The sequence below is a fragment of the Ursus arctos genome, unplaced genomic scaffold, assembly GCF_023065955.2.
Source record: "Ursus arctos isolate Adak ecotype North America unplaced genomic scaffold, UrsArc2.0 scaffold_25, whole genome shotgun sequence".
NCBI lineage: Eukaryota > Metazoa > Chordata > Mammalia > Carnivora > Ursidae > Ursus > Ursus arctos.
This window is the reverse complement of record NW_026622930.1, coordinates 568,214-583,486: the sequence shown is the minus strand read 5'-3', so window position 1 is coordinate 583,486 and position 15,273 is coordinate 568,214. Positions and strand designations below refer to the sequence as shown.

The 15,273-nt window shown below is 45.1% G+C and overlaps 2 gene segments (V, D, J or C); both read right to left on the bottom strand.

Annotated features, from left to right (window-relative positions):
- Nucleotides 1-1,133: 1,133 nt before the first annotated feature.
- On the bottom strand, nt 1,134-5,728 carry LOC130544843 (Ig heavy chain V region 3-6-like). The segment is given in 3 exon segments: nt 1,134-1,246; nt 4,853-5,147; nt 5,669-5,728. Coding segments are annotated over 3 exon segments (468 nt in total).
- A 1,630-nt stretch (nt 5,729-7,358) lies between these two features.
- LOC130544842 (immunoglobulin heavy variable 3-23-like) lies at nt 7,359-12,827 on the bottom strand. The segment is given in 3 exon segments: nt 7,359-7,436; nt 12,297-12,607; nt 12,711-12,827. Coding segments are annotated over 3 exon segments (435 nt in total).
- Nucleotides 12,828-15,273: the final 2,446 nt, after the last annotated feature.

The window sequence follows — 15,273 nt, the reverse complement described above, 5'->3', positions numbered from 1 at the left end:
GTGCTTAGGACATTTATTTTCTATTTCACGTTTTAAAAGATCAAAGGGACAATATGACAGGAAATTCATAAACATGACTTTCACAGAACTAAAATATCCCCAAAGAAATTTTATCCCACCTATGTTAGCCTCTGCCATTCATTAAGTGCCTCAATCTTTCCTTATTCCTGAGTAGCATTTGGTCTGTAATCTTTTTTTTTCCTAATAATATTTTTTATTACATTATGTTAGTCACCATTCAGTACATCCCTAGTTTTTGATGTAAACTTCCATGGTTCATTACTTGTGTATAACACCCAGTGCCCCATGCAATAAGTGCCCTCCTTACTACCCATCACCAGCCTATCCCATTCCCCCAGCCCCGAAGTCCTCAGTTTGTTTCCCAGAGTCCATATTTTAAATTCTTCTTTAATTTTCTTGTTCACTCATTCATTTTTTAGTAGGGTGCTTTTCACTTCCAAATTCCCTCTTGTGAATGATTTCACAGTGATTTACACTTTCAAAGCCTCATGGTCTGAAAATATGCAGGGAATGATCGGAATCTCTTGGTATCTGTTGAGACCTGATTTGTGACCCAGGATGTGATCTATTCTGGAATAATGTCCGTGAGCACTCACGAACAATGAGTATTCTGTTGTGTTAGGATGGAATGCTGTGTATATGTGTGTGAGGTCCATCTGGTGTGATGTGTCATTCATAGCTCTTGTTTCTTTGTTGATCTTCTGCTTAGATGATTTGTCCATTGCTGTGAGGGGGGTGTTGAAGTCCCCTGCTAGGAATATATGATTATCAATGTTTTTCTTTGCTTTGGTAAAGGGATTTTGTGTTCTTGGTTACATGCAGGAGATGTGTATCATAGAAGGTGAAGTTATGACCGTGTTCTTTTCTTTATATTCAGAATGAGTGTGATTTACAGAGATGCATATGGATGCCCAGGTTTACCAAAGGTTGATGTGTGATGGTTAACTCCCTCACTCTTCCTTCCTGCATGCATGATCTAAAATATTCCTGTCCTCCTGCTCTGGAGACAGTTACACATTCATGTCCCCAGGCTCCCCAGCCTGTGCTACTTCCATCATAGATAATACATGAGACCCTCTGCAGCCCTTTCCCTGGAGCCTGCCAGGCCCCGTTCATCCAGGAACTACTGAGGGTGAATCCAGGGCTGCATAGGATGGTCTTAGGGACCCCCCAGGCTTCACCAGGTCTCCCCCAGACTCTACCAGCTGCTCCTCACACTGGACACCTGCAAACACAAGACATCCTGGTCAGGAATCTGTGTCACATCCACTGTTTCTCTCACTCATATGCACTCACATATTCAGTGTCTCTTGTTCACCGTAAATTACCTTTTAAATAGTGTCCATGAAAACTCAGCCAAGCACAAAGTCAATGGTGAGTTTTCTGTGTTCTCTCCTGATCACTGAATGGGAACACCTGGGGATGCTGGGGCTGGAGCTTCTCTCCCATTGCTGGGGTTGGGGCTGGGCTGGTTTAATCAGTGGAGGGAGGGCCCTATTTGCATGTCCTCTGATTCTATAGCCAGCTTGGGACCTATGTTGACAGAGAAGGGCAGTGACCAGATCAGATGTGAATGCCTTTGATTTGGTGCTAGTGACATTTGGGAAACTCGGATTTTGATTATATGACTTTGCAGAATACACACTTGGGCTCGGTGTGCTACATAGTTTTTACATATTCACACAAATCGTGGGGCCTAGTGTCATGTTAGTGCATAAAGAGATATGAACCTATTCCCAGAAGTGCAGAGGGATTGTGAGGTGTCCAAGAGCAGCTCTGGGGTGAGAATGCACCCAGGACGTGGACCTGAGCTCCACTCACAGGACCTGCTGCCTCCCTGATCCACCTGCAGGACAGAGTGGGCAGGCTGATGAGGAATGTGGAACTCGTCCTGTGATGGGGACAGGATGATTGTTTCCGGACTTTACCTGAAGTGCAGAGAGAATCGGGGTTTGTGCAGGTGTACTTTCAAGTCTCTAACATGTCACTATGTCTGCGTGGCTCCTGAGTCATCTGTGTGAGAGTCTGTAACGGCTGTGATGCGTGTACTTGACACAGGATGCACTGCACACGTGCAGAGTGCGTGATATGGTCATCACTGATGTTAGACTCAACATTATCACGTGAGAAAATAGATTCCTCTTACATCTTCCTGTATCTCCTAGAATTCCTCCTTCCTGTCTTCTCTTCTTCACCCTGTTCCCACATAACTACTGATTTTTCTCTGTTACCATAGACTAGCTTTAATTTTCTAGGATGTATAAATGTTTTATTAGACTATATGTGCTTTTATTTTTAAGGCTTAGTTTGCTCAGCATCAATCCTTGAGAACACATCCGTTTTGCTGTGTGTAGCAAAAATCACTATTAATTCCTGGCAGCGTTCCAGACAATGAACACAGGAAAATTTTATTTTTTAAAGCAGTTGTTTAGGATTGGGATCATTTCCAGTTTCTGGTATTTCAATCAAGTTGCTTCCTAGCCTGACTGAAGGTGTGGAGTTCCGAGAATGTATTATTTATATGGTCTCCACGGCAACAACTAACCTGGAGTAGATGTGGGGGAGTACCTTTGCATCGATGAGGGACTTTATTTAGCTTTGGGGTTTTCTTATTATGTAGATATTCATGGAACTCAATTTCACACATGGGAATTCGTATTTATTCATTTATTTACTCAATTCCCTCATCATGTAATGTTTACAGTTACTGTTTGTGTTACGTTAGGGTTAGATTTGGGGTTAGGGTTAGGGTCTAAGGCCTAGAGCTTAGGACATGTGCCTGGTATCCTGCAGTTCAGAGACCTCCCCAGAGAGTAAATCTCAACATTGACTGGGATGAGAATAGCCTGGAAGCCATCTGCTGAGCTGAGGCAAGAAGGGGATTTGGGCATCTAAATACTTGTTTTTAGAAATGTTGATTTTGGGGCGTCTGGGTGGCTCAGTCATTAAGCATCTGTCTTCAGCTCAGGGCGTGATCCCGTTGTCCTGGGACGAAGCTCCAGATCAGACTCCCTGCTCCACTGCGAGCCTGCTTCTTCCTCTCCCACTCCCCCTGCTTGTGTTCCCTCTCTCGCTGGCTGTATCTCTCTCTGTCAAATAAATGAATAAATGAAATCATTATCAAAAAAGAAATGTCTTATTCTGTTCTAGCTGCTGTAACACTGTACACGGACTGGGTGGTTTTAACAACAGACACTCATTTCTCACAGTGCTGGAGTCTGGAAAACTCAGGACAAGGTACAGGCAGATGTGATGTCTGAAGAGCACCCTCATCCTGGGCTGTCCATTGCCTGTCACCGCACATGGGGTCAGGGGGTAGGGAGCTTTGTCAGTCGTGGTGTGTAAGGGCACTACTCCCATCATGAGGCTGCACCCTCCTGACCTAAGTGCCTCCCTGAGGCCCAACTCCTCGTCCCATCACGTTGTCGTTAGGTTTCTTTGTGAGGATGGTGGAGGTCACACACATTGAGCTGAAGTCAACAACTGAGGATCAATGAGTGATTCCCTGCAGATGAAAGGCCCCTCCCCTCTAGCACCTCAAAGTGAGGATTCTCATGGATCCAGTAGAAACTTCTGGTCTCTGCGTGCACACGGTGAACACAGAACCTTCAGAACCAGCGGGTGACCTTGGGGAGTGGACAGCTTCCACTGCAGACACCCGGCAAGACCTCAGTCCACTTCTAATAGCTTCCTTATTAGTATTGTCAGCTTATATGTTATCATTCTCATTTTCTAGGGACTCAGGTGGTCTTTACCTATTTGATCAGTTCTCTTCCTTTTCACTTATTTTTCTAGTTGCATGGAATTAGGCATGAGACTTTATCTTCTGATGATTCATTACTACACCAGAAGCCCCTTGCTCTGTCTTCTCCTGCACCACACATGGGACATCGGATAGGAAAGCCGAGATTCTGTGCCTTTGATGTTCCTGATCCCTTGGGATTTTCCAGCACTGAGCCACGAGAAAATCCCTGATGTCATGTCCTTTCCTGGTTTTATTAAAGCATTTCTGACACGCTGTGTGACATTCCCTGAGATCGATAAGCATTGTGTATTCTCCCATGTGTGTCGTATCATCTGATTCCCCAACTGTATCAAGCTTGGTGGGGGTCCCTCTGCTTCTGGATGATGTCAGCTAACTAGATGCTGTAAGCATGGTGTCACACAACACCCCCAGCACTAGGGCCCTTCTCCTCTGGCTTTGGCTTCATGATGCTTCTGTGCCTGATGTCCAGCATGAACTGTATTTTACTGGCTCGTCGATCGTACACTGGTTTGTGTGGTGCTGTGTTGTTGAGTCCTGCTGAAACTTCTACAGACTTGGCAGACTGACATCAGAATGTCTGTATATAATTGTCATTTAGGGAAAAGGTGAAGCCGTGTAAGTGACGTTCTGCTTTTTGTGCATGGAAGTATAGTTTTCTCCTGTTACAACCAACCTTTGTATTCACAGATGTAAGAGTAAGACGAAATCATTATTCGAGAGAGGCCCCTGGGGAAACTGTTTTATGGAGAGGATGCCCCACACGGTGACAGGAGACGAGCGTTTACTCTCCACCTGCACCTGCTGCTGGTGTGGAAAGTGTATTTGTGGGTCTTGAGTGCCACACGCTGATCTGAGTGTGCCCTTGTCTCCTGAGAGCCCCTGACTCTTGAGCACCCCCTGGTGACCTGAGCTCCCCCTGGTGACCTGCGATCCCCCTGGTGACCTGAGCTCCCCCAGGTGTCCTGAGAGCCCCCTGGTGTCCTGAGCTCTCCCTGGTGGATTCTGAGGGCTCCTGCTGTCCTGCTCCTACTGTGTCCCTGCAGGAAGGTTTGTGTCTGGGCTCACACTGGTGTCTCCTCTGTGTGCCTCTTGCACAGTAAAGCACGGCCATGTCCTCGGTGGTCACAGAGCTCAGCTGCAGGGAGAACTGGCTTTTGGACGTGTCAGCAGTGATGGAGATGCGGCCTTGGAAAGTCGGGTTGTAGCTTGTGCTACCTGTCCAGTACCCCATCCACTCTAATGCTCTCCCAGGGCGCTGGCGGATCCAGTTCCAATAGTAACTGCTGGTGACAGAGCCCCCAGAGACAGCACAGTTGAGTGAGAGCATCTGTGAGGGCTTCACCAGTCCTGGGCCTGACTCCTGAAGTGTAAGTTGAGACAGGACACCAAGGGACAAAGAGAGTCATGGTGAGTCGGTCCCATCCCACAGAAAGGCCCCCGTCCATCCCAGAGCGTCCAGACCCTTACCCAGGGGAGCTGCCAGAAGGCAGAGGAGGGACCACAGCATCTGCATGGCTGTCTGCAGGATGGAGACCCAGCACGCTGGCCTCTGCCTGTGATGCCGATTTCTTCTGGGAGCACCCAGGTGATTTGCATGTGGGTCCCCGCAGAGACGGGGAAGCATTAAAAGATCCTGAGCCCTGGTGACAGTCCCTAATTCTTGGTGTCCCCATGGTGGGTCGTGTGAAGACCCACTGAGCCTGTTCCTAGAGATCTAGGCTGAGTTCTGCCTGAACTGTTCTCCAGCCCCAGTTACTTGAGTGGGTTTGTGCTGGAGTTGATGAAGATTTGGAAACCTCACAAAGGTTCTCTTGTGTTCTCTTGTCGGGCTGTTTGACTGTGGGCTGCAATTTTAACCTTCAGATTCACCTGTTCACATACCTGGAGGATGAGGCAGTAGTCCAGGGTCCAGACTGTGATTGCTTGCGTTCTTAGGGCCATTCTCTCCTTCTAATCAGGTATGGGTCCTGGATGATGGCGTACGTCTCCATCTACAAAAGGGGGTGTTAGGAACTATACGCAAGGATTTACCTAAGGAAACAAGCTCATCCATGTGGATAGCAAGGCAGAGGGATTGGGCGATAAGTGGGTATGCGTTTCTTCTTTTCCTCTTGTTTTAAATTTTATTTAAATTCAACTAGCCAGCGCATAGTACATCATTAGTTTCGGATGTAGTGTTCAATAGTTTATCAGTTGTGTACAGCACCCAGTGCTCATCACATCAAGTGCCCTCCTTAATGCCCATCACCTGGTCAGCCCATGCCACCCACCTCCCTTCCCTAACCCTCAGTTTGTTTCCTATAGTTAGGAGTTTCTCCTGGTTTGTCTTCCTGTCTGATGACATCCCATTCAGTTTTCCTTCCCTTCCCCTATAATCCTCTGCACTTTTTTTTAAAGATTTTATTTATTTATTTGACAGAGATAGAGACTGCCAGCGAGAGAGAGAACACAAGCAGGGGGAGTGGGAGAGGAAGAAGCAGGCTCATAGCGGAGGAGCCTGATGTGGGGCTCGATCCCATAACGCCAGGACCATGCCCTGAGCCGAAGGCAGACGCTTAACCGCTGTACCACCCAGGCGCCCCCCTCTGCACTTTTTCTTATGTTCCACATATGAGTGAAGCCATATGATATTTGTCTTTCTCTGATTGACTTATTTCACTCAGAACGATACCCTCTAGTTACATCCATGGAACAAAAATGTTTATATGTAACTAATAAATTGTTGAACACTACATCTGAGTCTAATGTACTATATGTTGGCTAAATGAATTTAAATAAAAAATAACACCTAAAATCCAAGCCATATGGTCCTGTACTCACCCTGAGACAGATGGTTCTAGGGAGGAACACATTTAATTGAATCAGAAAGAGAAGTGTTCCCTTCCCACACAACGTGAGACATGCAGACCCTACTACACAGGCATCTAAAGGGGTCCAAGCCCCAGGATGTGCCCCCATCTCCATCCAGACCCCAAATCCTCATGGGAAAGAGGAGGATGAAGGGGAAGCTGCACGTGAACGTTCACACAGCGTCTGGAGTATGGAGCTTCTTTACCTTGATTTCTCTGTCCTCTGAGGTCCTCATGGACAGGTTCCTGCATGTATTATAAAGACTTTATGATTTATGAATCTGTAATGGAAAAGTCATTTTCTCTGTTGCATGTTCTCTCTCTTTTCCTCTCCTCCTAACTTCTGTCTCACACACAGGAGATTTCAACACACATGGTAGTAGGGGAAAGATTCTTGTAAGGTTACAAATTAGCCGGTTCACGTTGTTTGCTTTCTTCGATTCCACTGAGAACTCCTGATACAATTCATAGTGATATACTGCTTTTCTTGTTTATTTCATCATTTCTGTCTTCATTGTTCCTTCTCTGGGCATCCTTTGTTCCCTGGTATGAGCAAGTACTTTACGAAATTACCAATGTCAAGCTCCTCGTTTACAGTTTGCCCTGAGGTGATGGGATGAGCCAAAGGAAGGAGGTCAAATTCCTGAGTCTCTGAACACCCACAGATTCCAGCTGGCACGACTGATGGGGTGTCCTAGTCCCCACGGGTAGAGCACAGATCCTCAGATGTGATCTTGGACCTCATGTTCCAGCAGATCCTGGAAGCCAGGATGCTGCCAGTCCCGCACCCCGCTCTGCACCTGCAACAGGGAAGAGCTTTCTCATGGGGTGTCCTGTGCTTAAGGAATGAGATAATCTCTGGAACACCTCATGAAGGTCCCATCTCACACCCAGTCCAACTGAGTCACAGGGGTTTACCATTAGAATATATAATGCCCCTCCCCATGTAGGGCCAGCACATCAGGGTCGCAGAGGGGATCAACACTGTGGGGCATCAAGACACAGATCTTTTTTTTTTATAATCTTCTTTTTTATTATATTATGTTAGTCACCATACAGTACATCCCTGCTCTTTGATGTAAAGTTCCATGATTCATTAGTTGTGTATAACACCCAGTGCACCATGCAATACGTGCCCTCCTTACTGCCCATCACCAGCCTATCCCATTCCCCCACCCCCCTCCCCTCTGAAGCCCTCAGTTTGTTTCCCGGAGTCCATAGTGTCTCATGCTTCATTCCCCCTTCTGATTACCCCCCCCTTTCTTTATCCCTTTCTTCTCCTACCAATCTTCCTACAAATGCTTGTTTCCTTTGCTAGATTAGGGAAGTTTTCAGCTACAATTTGTTCAAATATCTCTTCTAGGACTCTCTCTTTCTCCACCCCCTCAGGGATGCCGATGATTTTGACATTGGAACGGTTCATTGAATCTCCTGTAACCTACATTCCTGAGATTGAATTTTTTGAGCCAAGTTTCTGTCTCAACTTTCTTTCTACCATCCCATCCTCCAGTTCACTAATTCGTCCTTCTGCCTCATGTACCGTGGCCGTCAGAGCATCTAGTTTTGACTGCATTTGATTCATAGCATTTTTAATTTTTAAAATATTTTTTATTATATTATGTTAGTCCCCATAGAGTACATCCCTGGTTTTTGCTGTAAAGTTCGATGATTCATTAGATGCGTATAACACCTAGTGCACCATGCAATACCTGCCCTCCCCACCATAGCATTTTTAATTTCTGCCAGATTTGCCTTCATTTCTGCCCTTAGATATTTTATATTCTCGTTAATATTTTTGTTAATATTTTTTTCAAGTCTACACATCATCTTGACCATTGTTACTCTGAATTCCATGTAGGATAATTTTGTTATATCCATATCCATCAGTTCTGTGGCAGAGGCCGCAGACCCTTTTTTTTTTTTTCTGGGTGGAGATTTTCCTTTTCCTCATTCTGATGAGGAGAGGTTGTGGGGTTGCCCAGAGCCCAAATTATTGCTCAGGACCAAGGCAGTGCGCACTTGTTTTATAGGGACCTTGGGGATGTGGGCTTCTTGATTTTTCAGCCTGACCTCTGGGGGAGAGGCCTGTCGCGCTGATACTCAGGGAACCCTGTTTGGGTAGAGTCTCCCTGTCCTCTGCGAGGGGGGATGTGGATGGGCACTGTGAGCCGGTATTTCCAGGCTTTTTTTCTCTGGCGGCTTTCCCTGGCAGTTTGCTGTGGCTCTTCTGATCGTCAGAGCAGCAGTGGCCGAATCCTAGCCTCTGTCTCAGAACAGAGAGATCTCAGTCTGCTCTCCACTGGGCTCTTCTGGCCTCTTTAACTCTGTTTCTGTCGGTGCTGCTGAACACCCTGCAGCGTCCTGTGTTGTGCGCGCCACAGCCGGTGTCCCAGCCCTCACTTCCAGGGCCAGCATGTCTCTGTTCTTTGTGTGTCTAAAACCGCCAGCTGCCCCCAGTTCCCGTGCGCGCTCCTGAGCTCCCTCTTTCAGTGATTCCCGCGTACTCTGGAGAGCCCATTTTCAGTCTGGTCAGAGGGGCGTGCCCAGGCTCACGGTCTCAGTCTGCGCACTCGTGGGTGCGGGTCCGCAAGTCTGGCCTGCTCCCCAGTGCAGGTGGCTACTGCTTCCTGGTTCCCGAATGCGTTGCCCCCCTCTCCCTTTAGTTCATCTTCCGATTTCTGTGCGTGGATTCACGGCTCCCCTCTTCGTACCTCAATACTCAGTGCTGGAGATGTTCATTTCTGGAGATTCAGATGTATCTTCCTGCATCTCGGGCTGATTCCGTGGGTTTTCATTATGGTCTGGTGCATAACCAGCGTGACTCTGGGGACCAGCTGAAAAGGGGGACCCCTATTCCTCTGCCATGTTAACTCCTCCCAATATGTGCCCTCCTTAATAAACGTCACCAGGCCTGCCCATGCCCCCACCCGCCTCCCTTGTAAAACCCTCAGTTTGTTTCTTGGAGTCCATTGTCTCTCATGGTTCATCTCCCCTCCTAATTCCCCCCTTCTTTTCCCTCTTCTTTCTCCTAATGTCCTCCATGCTATTCCTTATATTCCACTTGTAAGGAAACCAAGTGATAATTGTGTTTCTCTGCTGACTTAGCTCACTTAGCATAACCCCTCCGGTTTCATTCATGTTGATGCAATGGTTGATCCTTTCTGATGGCTGCGTAATACTCCATTGTGTGTGCGGACCACATCTTCTTTATCCATTCTTCTGTTGAAGGGCATCTCAGCTCCTTCCACAGTTTGGCTATTGTGGACGTTGCTGCTAGGAACATTGGGGTGCGTATGACCCTTCTTTTCCCTACTGTGTATCTGTTTGTTGAAAATACCTACTAGTGCAATTGCTGAGTCATAGGGTAGCTCGAATGTTAACTTTTTAAGGAACCTCCATATTGTTTTCCAGTGTGGCTGGAACAACTTGCATTCCCACCCACAGTGTAGGAGGGTTTCCCTTTCTCCACATCCTCTGCACCATTTTTTTCTTGCCTTGCCAATTTTTGCCATTCTAACTGGTGTAATGTGGTATCTCAAGGTGGTTTTGATTTTAATTTCTCTGATGGCTAATGATGTTGAACATTGTGTCATGTGTCTGTTAGTCATTTGTTTGTTTTCTTTGGAGAACGGTCTGCTCATGTCTCCTACCATTATTGACTGGGTTTTTTGTTTTTTTGGTGTTGAGTTTGATAAGTCCTAGAGATCTTGGATATCAGCCATTTATCTGAAATGTCATCTGCAAGTATCTTCTCCTATTCTCTGGGCTGCCCTTTAGTTTTGTTGGCTGCTTCCTTTGTTGTTCAGAAGCTTTTTCAAAAACATTTTATTTATTTATTTGACAGAGAGACAGCCGGTGAGACAGGGAACACAGCAGGGGGAGTGGGCAGGAAGAAGCAGGCTCCCAGCCGAGGAGCCTGATGCGGGGCTCGATCCCAGGACGCTGGGATCCCTCCCTGAGCTGAAGGCAGATGCTTAACGACTGAGCCACCCATGTGCCCCTATGCAGAAGCTTTTTATCTTGATGAAGTCCCAAATTTTCACTTTTGCTTGTTTCCCTTGCCTTTGGAGATGTGTCCTGAAAGAAGTTACTGTGGCTGATGTCGAAGAGGTTCCTGCCTATATTCTCCTCAAAGATTTTGATGGATTCCTGGCTCACATTGATGTCTTTCATCCATTTTGAGTTTGTCTTTGTGTAGGGTGTAACGGAATGGTCCATTTCATTCTTCTCTCTGTAGCTGTCCAGTTTTTCCAGCAACACTTAATGTAGAGACTTTTTTCGATTGGATATTGTTTTCTTGATTTGTCCAAGAGTAGTTGATCATAGATTTGAGGGTCCGTTTCTGGAGTCTCTTTTCTGATGCACTGATGTGTGTGTGTGTTTGTGCCAGTACCGTGCTGTCTTGGTGATCACAGCTTTGGAATATAGCTCGCAGTCAGGCAACGTGATGCTGCCAGCTTTGGCTTTCTTTTCCATCATTCCCTAGTCATTTTTGGGTCTTTTCTGGTTCCATACAAATTTCAGGATTGTTTGTTCCAGCTCTTTGAAATATGCCGATGGTATTTTATTAGAGCTGGCATTGAAAGTGTAAGTTCCTCTGTTCAGGGTAGACATTTTTATAGTGTTTAACCTTGGTTTCCTTCTTTTTATAATATTTTTTTATTATGTTAGTCACCATACACTATATTCTTAGTTTTTGATGTAGTGTTCCATGATTCGTTACTTGTGTATAACACTTTTTCTGATCTGTTGTGTTGTTTTTTTAGTTTTTATAACATTTATTTATATTTATTTCTTCTCCAATCTTTATTTCCTTCCTTCAGCTGTATTAGGCTTCAGTTGTACTTTCTCTAGGTCCTTTAGGTGTAAATTTAAGTTGCTTATCTCAGATTATTCTTGCTTCTTGAGTTCTTCCTGTATCTGTGTATTTCTGTTGTAGGACCACATTTCCTAGAGAAATCAGGTGAACGTGTTAAAGGTTTTATACCCTTGTGTAGTCAGTGTGTGTGTGCGTGTGTGTGTGTGTGAGAAAGAGAGAGAGAGAGAGAGAGAGAGATCTTCAGATTGCACATCCACAAAACACCAGGAAGGTGTCCACTGCTTTCCCACGTTGTCACTAACATTGATGCTGTGATTTGGTTTATGACGGTGACCCCCACCAAGACACATTCTGCACTTGCTTTGCATTGTCGATGCCTCTGTAGCCTCATGTCCAGCACGCACTTAATGCTGCTTCTAGGATGTTTGCACGTTGAGCTGGGTGGTCCTGTGATGCACAGTGAGTGCAGCTGGGATTCCTGTGAAGGTTCAGATGTGAGCACCAGGATATTTGTAATTCACTGGTATTTAGGGACAGGAATAAACATTGTGAGTAACTCTGTATTTTGTGGTTTTTACTATATCTGCTTTCACGTTAGAAAAATTTTCTAAGTCAGAGTGGAGAGGAGAGCAGAGAATCATGTGTCCAGAGAGGGTCCCTGGGGGCAACTGCTCTATGGAGAGGAAGCCCCAGACCCTGACAGGAAACCTGCCCACGACCTCCATCTGCAGCTGGTCCTGGGGCTTAAGGACAGAACTGGTGACTATTGTGCACCCCCTGCTGGTCCAGATCCCCTTCTATAGTGAGGTTTGTGTCTGGGCTCACACTCATGTCCCCTCACTGTGTCACTTGCACAGTAATACACGGCCGTGTCGTCGGCTCTCAGGCTGTTCATCTGCAGATACAGCGTGTTCTTGCCGTTGTCTCTGGAGATGGTGAATCGGCCCTTCACGGAGTCTGCGTAGTATGTGCTACTACCACTACTGCTAATACCTGCGACCCACTGCAGCCCCTTCCCTGGAGCCTGGCGGACCCAGTTCATGTAGTAACTACTGAAGGTGAATCCAGAGGCTGCACAGGAGAGTCTCAGGGACCCCCCAGGCTTCACCAGGTCTCCCCCAGACTCCACCAGTTGCACCTCACACTGGACACCTGCAGACACAAGACATCCTGGTCAGGAAACTGTCACACATCCACTGTTTGTCTCCCTCAGATCCACTCACACACTCCATGTCTCTTGTTCAGCATGAGTTACCTTTTAAAAGAGCAACAAGGAAAACCCAGCCGAGCACCAACTCCATGGTGAGCTCTCTGTGTTCTCTCCTGATTACTGATTGGAACACCTGGAAACCCTGGGTCTGGGGCTCCTCTCCCAGCTGCAGAGTCAGGGTTGGGCTGTTTTAATCAGCAGAGGGAGGGCCCTATTTGCATGACCTCTGACTATATATTCAGCTTGGGATCTATGCTGACATAGAGGCCAGTAACCAGAGCAGATGTGACTGCCTTTGTTTTGGTGGTATTGACCACTTTTCAAAAAAAATTATATTTCATGATATAACTTTCCAGAGTATATACTTGGCCTTCATGTGTGTCTTCAGTTTTAGATATTCACACAAATCTCTTGGCACAAGTAGCATGTTATCCCATAAAGAACTCTAAACCTACACCCGGAATGTTAGAGGGTTTGTGAGGTGTGCAAGAGCATGTACAGGGTGAGAGTTAATCCCAGTCTGGCCCTGTGCTCTTCCCACAGGACCTGCTGCCCCATGAACCACCTGGAGGACAGAGTGGCCAGTCTCCTGAGGAATGTGGAACTCTCTGTAGTGGGGACAGGATGATTTTACCTGCTCTAGAGTTTACCTGAAATATAGAGAGAATAAGGGTTCATGCAGGTGTATTTTCTAACATTGCAATATCTGTGTGTTCCTCCTGAGTCATCTCTCTTTGTAAGAACTGTGATGTGTGTGTTTGAAACGGGATGAACTGCACCTATGCAGAGTGCGTGATATGATATACACAGGTGTCACAATCAACATTGTCCAGAATGAGCAAATCAATTCTCCCTAAAATTTCCTATATTTTCCTGGGAATTCCTTCTCTCTCTTCCCTTTCTCTCCTTGTCCTGACATATCTTGGGTATTTCTCATGTTACTTAGACTAGTTTTAATTTTGAAGAAATTATAGATGTGCAATTATAGTGTTTATAATTTCATTTGTAGGAATTTATTTATTTTGCTCTGCATAAATCCTTGAAAATTCAACCAGATTTCTCTCTGCTGCACATCTGTTAATGTTTGGCAGCTTTCCTAAGAGAAACATGGGAAAATTTTATTTTTTAAGTGGTTCTTGTGGATAGGGATTGTTTCCAGTTTTATTTTTATATTTTTTTATAATAATATTTTTTAAATTATGTTTGTCACCATACAGTACATCCCTAGTTATTGATGTAAAGTTCCATGATTCATTAGTTGCGTATAACACCCAGTGCACCATGCAATACATGCCCTCCCTACTACCCATCACCAGCCTATCCCATTTTACATATTATAATAAACGTGCTTGTCACCCTGCAGATGTAGATATGGAGCTCAGAGAATGTGTTATTAATGTGCTTTCCACAACATCTAAGCTGGAGAGGATGACGATGAACAGTCAATGCAGGAGTTTCTATGCCCTCTTGTGTTCATAAATTATGTAGATGTCTTTGAAAACTCCACTTCAAACTTGAGAATATAATTAAAGTACAATTAGAACCAGGAATTCCCCTGGGAAGCCATCTGGCCCTGGAGTCTTTTTTTGAGAGGTCTTTATTTCTGCTTCAAAATCCTTGCTGGATATGGGTCTGTTCAGATTATCTGTTTCCTTCTTTTTCAGTTTTGGTAGTTTATATGTTTCCAGGAATGTCTCCATTTCTTCCAGATTGTCCTAATTTATTGGTAAATAGTTGCTCATATTATAGTCTTAAAATTGTATTTCCTTCCTGTTGGTTGTTATCTGTACCCTTTATTCATGATTTTGTTAATTTGGGTCCTTCTCTTTTCCTTTGGATAAGTCTGCTTTGGATATTATACAAATTAACAGTTGTTTCAAAGAACCAGATTCTAGGTTCTTTGATCTGTTTTGCTGCTCTTCTGGTTTCTATTTCACTGCTTTCTGCTCTGATCATTATTATTTCTCTCCTCCTGCTTGGTTAATGCTTTATTTTCTGTTATCTCCGTAGCTCCATTAGGTGTAATGTTAGCTTGCATATTTGACATTTTTCTACATTTTTGCAAGATTCTTGTATTGCCATGTATTTCCTACTTAGGATCACCTTTGCTGTATCCCAAAGGTTTTGAACAGCTGTGTTTCCCTTTCCTTAGTTTATCTGAATTTTTAAATTCTTCTTTAATTTCCTCATTGACCCAGTCATTATTTAGTAGTATGGTCTTTAAGCTCCAAGTGTTTGAGTTCCTTCCAAATTTCCTCTTGTGATTGAGTTCCAGTTTCAAAGCTATGTTGTCTGAGAATATTCAGGGAATGATCCCAACCTCTTGGTATCAGTTGAGACCTGATTTATGACTCAGTATTTGATCTATTCTGGAGAAAGTTCCATGTGCACCTGGGAAGAATGAATATTCTGTTGTGTTAGGATGGACTGCTCTGTATATGCCTTCAGAGTCCATTGGGTCCAGTGGGTCATTCAAAGCCCTTGAAGTTTTGTTGATCTTCTGCCTAGGTGATGTGTCCATTGCTGTGAGTGGGGTGTTGAAGTCCCCTACTATTAATCTAATACGATCAATGTTTTTCTTTACTTTGGTTTTTAATTGGTTGATATA